At 37.1% G+C, this 7500-nt stretch overlaps 1 protein-coding gene across 6 annotated transcripts in view; it reads right to left on the bottom strand.

The window, feature by feature from the left end:
- Positions 1-7500, bottom strand: part of vps13d (vacuolar protein sorting 13 homolog D) — an 86603-nt gene that overhangs the window by 68818 nt on the left and 10285 nt on the right. For 4 of the 6 annotated variants that reach the window (XM_040153604.1, XM_040153603.1, XM_040153601.1 and 1 more), the window contains 6 exons: positions 7287-7457; positions 4337-4437; positions 3287-3455; positions 1603-1704; positions 1160-1349; positions 750-932 (listed from right to left, as the gene is read on the bottom strand). In XM_040153604.1, the coding sequence (XP_040009538.1) occupies positions 750-932; positions 1160-1349; positions 1603-1704; positions 3287-3455; positions 4337-4437; positions 7287-7457 (916 nt within the window). The remainder of the gene's footprint in view (positions 1-749; positions 933-1159; positions 1350-1602; positions 1705-3286; positions 3456-4336; positions 4438-7286; positions 7458-7500) is intronic. The other 2 variants (XM_040153602.1, XM_040153605.1) reach the window with 1 other exon arrangement.

The following is a 7500-nucleotide window of genomic DNA, read 5'->3' as shown; positions in this document are numbered from 1 at the left end:
TAGTTAGGTCCAGTATAGCACTGTTGGCAGTGCGTTCATGGGTTTGCTGGTGCACTGCTGGTGTGCAGAATCACCACAGAGATGATTCAAGCGCGCAGAAAGAGAAATGTGCAGCGCAGACATTCAAAGAAGGAGGTTTAGATTTTATCATTGTTTAAAAAGAAAAATGCTCTGTTAAATTTCATCTCCTCTTTTTAAAAATGAAAATATAGAGATTTTGGTAAAGTTTTTATTTTTTATACTACATTCGTCTTTTTTCGTCAGCTATAGTCACAGTTAATCATTTCATCTTATGTCACATTCATGTGCTCCTCAGATGGTCCCATTTCCTGAGTTGAGAAGTTGCCACAGGCACCCAGTTCATAAAGCTGCAAATATATAAATATTGCAACTTACCTTCATTCAGCGATAGATAGTGACTTAACAGACATTTACTTAAATGATAATCTTCGAGCTTGCCACTTTAAAGGAATTAACACTACTATACACTTTTTATTAAGTGATTTTCAAAAATGTACCATATAACCGTGATATGATGATATAAAATTACCTACACTGTATTGCAATAATGGTTTTATCCATATCATCCATCCCTAACTATTTTTCTTTATGCTAACATGTCCAACACCACTTATCACATAATGATAAAACTGGCAAAATTACACACTTTACTACTGTGAAAAATTATACTCTTAACTTTATTAACACTGAAACATTTTTCTATCAATCCAAACACTGCCTCTGTGTACCTGAGAACTCCAACTGGATGACCCTACTCTCATGGAGAATGTCCCCCCTCTTGTCCTGCTGGAAGAGTGTGACTCCGCCCTTTTCCAGTAAGAACTCAAGCCGGGCAAACAGGTGGTCTCGCCTAGTGAAGGTGTTCAGTGTGTGAGAGTCCTCCAACGGGTCAAACAAGTCTTCTGTCTCTGCTGGTGAAGCAAATCATTAGGGTCAAAAATGTAATATTAATATTATAATTACAGGCCTCTAGACTTAATCCACCAGTTTCAAGAAATTATCTAGTGTAACAGAACATGTAATTCAAATAAAACCAATTGTTTGGTAGCAACTTCTGCAACATCTTAAATAGAGACTGAAGACAGATGTTAAATATTGCCAGTCCTTCTCTTGCACCAGACAGGTGTGAGTCTCTCACCTAGAATATCCCAGGAAGATGGACTTGGCAGGAGCTCTTCAGGCCTGTCTGGGTCCTGGGAATCTCCATACCAGCCTCCCCAGCCCGGGAACCAAGACTGCAGGTACTGGATCATACCTGAGCTCCCACTCTTGGGGATGGATGTGGTGGATGAACAGGGCTGGGGGTCACTGCTGGGCTCTCGCACATTCTGGAAGAGACACAGAGAACAGAGAACACATGCTGAAATTATGACAAAAACGCATTTATTACATCAGTGAAAGTTTGATGATTGGTTGTGAGAAGTCCTCTTTGTGTCTTTTGTGAGTTCACAAACAGACAAATCAAACTGTAGGTAACAGGACTAAGGTAGAAGGGAATTTCTCTTCCCACAAAGTCCATTGATGTGTTAGAATTTTAATTTTATACACTACTGAACACCTGTATGAATCACCTAAGCTTACCTCTGCGATCTCTTCCTGCTTTCGAAACCAGTCGTGGACAATTTCTCTGAGACTTTGCAGCTCCTCTAATGTCTGCTCATCTTCCACTCGCTCTAGCTCACTCTAGGTGAGAAAGACAACCATCAGTTCACTAATATGTGTTTCTAAGTATATTTGAAAGCACATCATCTCAAAATACCAAACTGGGTGACCTTACTGCATCACAGCATGTGAAAAAAACTAATTTAACCTGGGCCTATTCGTGTACTTGGGCAGAATGCTCAGACATGATGAAAACATGAAGGGTATAAAGCTGGATAATGAGCGTAGTGTGTTATCATTTAAGCTGCCAGTATGCTTCATTATAACTTCTTGTCAGATGGTTGAATAGGTTCGGCAACTCCATGGCCACACCTGTAACTTTCTGAAACTAACAATGTGATATTCACACCCACTCGGAGCTGTGATTGGTGAGCCTGGAACCAGGCTCTGAATTTCTCTCTGTAGTTCTCTTTTTGTATTCTTGACTCAACTACTTCTGTCACTTTTCACACGTACAACCAAGCGCAACGCTGCTGTTAGCCTCCTGTTCAAACAATATCACATATCCCCCCCTCTATGACGGCCAGCTTTTCACTTCGCCTCCCAGTGGGACCGTTCAGATCAACTATAAGCACTTTAGATTTTGGTTGGACAACATGTCATATATAAACTGGGACCTTAAGGCTCAAACTAAAACCTGAAAATGTTACATTTGTCATCCTAGAAGCCATAGATTTTTGACATTTTTGCTCAAAAACTGCTTAATGAATTAATTATTAATTTTCTGTTGACCAGTTATTCCATTCAGCTCTAGAAACCTTCAGACCTTCTGCTTATGAGGTGCAAATGTCTCACCATGTGTTTAAGTCAGACATAAACACAGGGTGCTGTGAAAAGGTGTTTATTTACATTGGTCATTTTGTTGCTAAAAGGAGCCCTCTAGAGTTTTTGGCCACTTGTAGAGCTGTAAAACAATGTTTTGATGAGATACACACTGATACTCTTTTAGTGGTTACATGCTATTTCACTGATTAACAGTTGTTGGTACTTACACATATACAAATATAGCAGGGCACTATTTGCACATACACATTAACAAGATACAGGCAAAGCAGGGACTCAGTCAATCTAATCACTGCTCCATAGAACTGGTAGTTGTCAAAGACTCCACAGGCTATCTTCTATCTGCCCGTGAAATTGGGAGTTCAAAAATATCTTCTTAGAAGCCAGATGGAAACATTGAAATCCAAATTCTTTATTAAGGAAATTATCATATTATAAGTAAAACCAATATATTATGCTGGGCTGTAAATAGCTATATTTCATTAAGCTAAACATTACAATTCATTGTGAATTTGAATTTGAAATTGAGTACATTAAGGTGCCTTTTTTTAAAAAAAACACAGAAAAAAACAACTCTACATTAAAACTCCAGGTGGAAACCCCTGTGTTCATCCTATTTCAAACATTTGTGACACTGTAAAGTCAGATATTTTTTTTACCAGAGTTCTATTAGTAAAATGAAGGGAATACCAGGGACAATATATCATTGATATTTGTTAGTTTTTGTTGATTAGACTCGATATTTTGATTATACTTAAGGATATGAACAATATATTCACTTAAATGTTTGTTTATACATCATGTCTGTGCAGTGCAGTACCTCTTCCTGAGGACTCAGTGGGACTGCTTTGAGCCTTCTGAAGTAGAGGCTGGTGTAGATCTGGGCATCTCGTGCTCGCTGCAAGGCAAAGTCCCAGCTGCCTCGACGCCGCTGCTCCCTGATCTCACTCAGGTTGGCCTGGATGGCAAACATCCACCACTGCCGGCAGCTGCAGGGAAAACAATATTACAGGCTCTGATTCAAAGGTTTATTACACAAGCAATATGTGTAGTGAAATGCAATGTGGCATGCTCTTAAATGCACAATATGTAATTTTCTTCTGCAAGGAGTCTTTCAGTCAAAACAATAACAAAAGACGGAGTTTGGTGGTGTCGTGAAGTGGCGTGGGATTATGGGACTTGTCTTCACCACTATTGCCCTCATTGCAGTCAGCTCCTCCCAGTTAGGATTCCTTCAGTGTTAATCTTTTAGGAGGTTTTTACCGCAAGCCGAATTATCCGAAGATGTCTCTTCCTCTCCAAAACAAACAGAACAAGTGATTAAATCCGGTAAAAACACTGGATAAAGCAGTTTCACGTTAAAAATCAGTATTTCTCCAACACCATTCGACAGACACAGGATGTCTCCGAGGGGCTGTGAACTGAGCTGCCGCTAACTTTTCTCAGCTTGTTACTCTTATAACTAAAGATCCAGACTACCAATGACTAAAATACTTAAGCTGGTTACAATATTTAGTTTAAAAATGACCCAGATCTTAAAAGTGTACCTTAAAGAATGTGGCTTAAAACTGGATAAAAAGTCCATTTTGATTGAAAATTGTTGGAAACATTTGGGATAATGTAAGTACACAACTCAACATAAATATATAACTTAGGTCTAGTTGTTTTTAGACATTTTAATTCGGAAAAGTTACATATTATACATTTAAGGCTGTCCTAAAAGACTAAGGAAAAAAATAAGACTTCAGTTTTTACTCTGTTTGAGAGACAGTGTCCGAAACCAATTTTTTTTTTTTGTGCAAATGTAAGAAAGTCAACTGACTGTTTGCTCCCTCAATCAAAAAACTTTAGAGTTTAAGTGTGAACTTACTTCCCAGAAATGGGGACTTTGGGTCTCCACTTTCGGTAAATCATCTCTCTCTCTCGGCGGTCTAGTTCTTTAAGGAATGCCATGATCTGCTGGTACTGCACCTATAGGACAACAAAAAAAACACACAGTCATTGCTCTGTCTGAATGCTCTTGTTACAAAAGCTAATGAGTAGATATTTGCCAGATAAAACACAGGCTTTGGTTTAGAGAAGTGTGAAATTAAATTGTGCTGTAATGAGCAGGCACTGTAGACATGATCTAAGATTAATACAACTACACAGTCAAACTTATATCAATATTAGGACTTATTATAAGTCCTTCTAATTATCACAATGTGCAATGCTGTTAAGGTAGCTAGCTTGTTTTGTTTTCTTTTCTGTTATACATATTCTCTGTTATCTATTTGTTCATGTCCAGCACACAAACAAATAAAAGCTGTTAAAAAACATTGTGGAGGGATGGTATCACCTGTACTCTAAATGTTCACATGGTAAAAATGACATACATACTACTCTGCCAAAAACACTTTCACTTTTTAATACTAATATGGTTTTAATTCACTGATCAATTCTGATTCTACTATACCTACTATCTTTAAAATGTAATGCAGATGTTTTAAAGGATAGATTCACATTTTTTCAAGACAAAATCCACAGTCCTTGTTCTGTGCATGCTAAAGTTCAGCTGAAGCAAATATGAGGCATAAACAGTTTGATTTACACAAAATAAATGGCCGTGAAGGCCCATAGAGGGGATTTCATATTAAAAAGACTGGATCCTATTTGATTTGACCAACTCAGGCTGTTAAAATCTCAAATTAACTTCAGAATGTATTTAGAATATTAATATTATTTTTGTACTGAAAGAGGACTGTGGATTTTGTCCTTCATCACTTTGAAATCACAATGTGGCAATTATGGACAGTAGGCACAATTCCAGTGACCAATAACCGTTTGGGTGTACATATGGATATGTCAGTATTGTTTTAAGGTAGAGTTGAAAAATGTGAATCTGCACTCTCAGCTGCTGGAAGAATTTACATTTAATTGTTTGAGTGTCATTGACATTAGCGTAACACTGCTTGAAAAAAGGCAAACAGAAGCAACTGGAATTAATAAGTGAATAAAAACAATATTAGTGTTAAAACGAAACTCACAGTAGCAGAGTGGTGATTATGACAAAACACTGTTCTTGTACTGATGGAATTAGTGCTGTGGAAATGTGCATTATACTGAATGTATCAAGACAACAGGTTAACACAAAGGAAGTGTTTGGATTAACAGCAAATTAAAACAGGATCAGAAAACAGGGAAGACTCTTACTAACATACAATCAAATATAAACCTGTAAAAAGATCATGTCTTTTCTTTTGGCCTCTGAATAATCAGGAGGTTGTCTTGAAAAACTAAAATATATTACCTGTTAATTCAACCTTTGTTGATAAAGAAGGGCATCAGATCCACAATTTGATTAACAGCGAGACCAAAAAATCTTAGGGGATCTTAGGAGATGGTCAATTTTAACCTTGGATATTTGTTCAAGTATCAAAATGATAAAAATGAATGTGTTACCAAGTTTGCTGTACTTATTTTAAACTATCCTAATAAAATATCCGAGGGACTCGATTTTTGGAATGGGATAAAAATGGCAAAAAAAAAACGATTACATTTTAAAACATTCCAGCCAAGTAAAGAAAATGCAGGATTGGCATTACCAAATTTGAGAGACATTCCTTTGCAGTCCGGTTGAGATTTGTAACCTCTTGCATGAGTTACCAGGCAAGATGGAAAGATACAGAAATTAATAAGGAGTAATTTCTAATTCAAGCTGTGTTAGGCAAACAGAGAAATATGTTTCCTATAGAAAGGGAAAATATGATCAAAAAGAAAGACTGAAAATATGGTATTAAATTGTAAATAAATATAAGCTCGAAAAAGACATTACATTTCTTAATTGCTGTACTTGGGACCCAAAATTCAAACCCGAACTTATGAGACCACATTCCAACAGTGTTAAAACAAAGGTAAAACTGCTCTGTGCACATTAATTCAAGATGGAAAATTTAAGAGTTTTAATAAACTGAAAAAGGAATTTGATCTCAAAAACAAAGATTTATCTAGATATTTCAAAGTCATGGATTATTATGTAATGAGGGCTCCACAGTGATTGACGAACTGGTCAGAGCACACAAAGCGACAAATTCAATAATCATTTAGAAACTTTAGCAGGGTTTATGTTTTCATAAAAACATGAGTTCTCTTTATGTCTAAGTGAAATGGCAATGAGAACTAAATGTAGAAATATCAGAGGAGGACTGGCATTTGATGTGTGTATCAAACACATCTACAAACTCCAGGAAATGGAGGGAATTTCGCTGGAAACAGCAGTGTTGGAGATTGTGTGGGCACATCAATGCTAAACATTCCCAAATTTTCTTGTCATGTGAAAAGATTACCATACTTAGGCAGAGTTTATATATTTAAAACCTTGTGACATATTAAGCTATGAGATTCCTAAGTACAGTAAGAGATAGTATCCTGGATTGACAGCAGAAAAAGTTGTGCTAAGAAGTGACAGTAAAATTCTACTGTTTGCCTGCAAAAAAGTGATACCTAAAAACTGGTATAAAAAGGATCCTCCCAGACTAAACAGATGGACATAATAAGGGATATATATTTAATGAAAATCTAACATTTTCTGTGAGAAAAAGGGGGAGATCTTCAACAGAAAATGGCAGAAATGGATCGCCTTCTCTGCAAACGACGACATATCTCACTCTGGATAAAGTCATGGACAATGTTGACACAAGAAGTCAATAGAAGAAATGTACACCCCCACTTGGTTCCCAAGCTTTGTTGATATTTGTTTGTTCCCCCTTTTTTTGTAAAATATACTTGTTACAAATAAAAAGTGATTAAAAAAAAGAAAAGCTTCAGGTGTTTATACAGACCTGTGACAGGCGTAAGGACATAGGCTCCAGCTGAACCTGGCCCTCAATCCTTGGAGTGTGTCGGGACCTCAGAGGCTCCTTGGAGGCGTTTCTTCTGAGCAGCACAGAGGCACACACTGGTTCAAAGATGTATTGATGCCCACGGCTCTGCATACACTGGGTCATCGCATCCTGTACAGTTACAAAACTTATCAGACTGGTCATATGGAAGTTT

The sequence above is a fragment of the Xiphias gladius genome, chromosome 18 (genome assembly GCF_016859285.1).
Source record: "Xiphias gladius isolate SHS-SW01 ecotype Sanya breed wild chromosome 18, ASM1685928v1, whole genome shotgun sequence".
Taxonomy (NCBI): Eukaryota; Metazoa; Chordata; class Actinopteri; order Istiophoriformes; family Xiphiidae; genus Xiphias; species Xiphias gladius.
The sequence above is the reverse complement of the archived record's forward strand: the minus strand, read 5'-3'. Positions and strand labels throughout refer to the sequence as shown.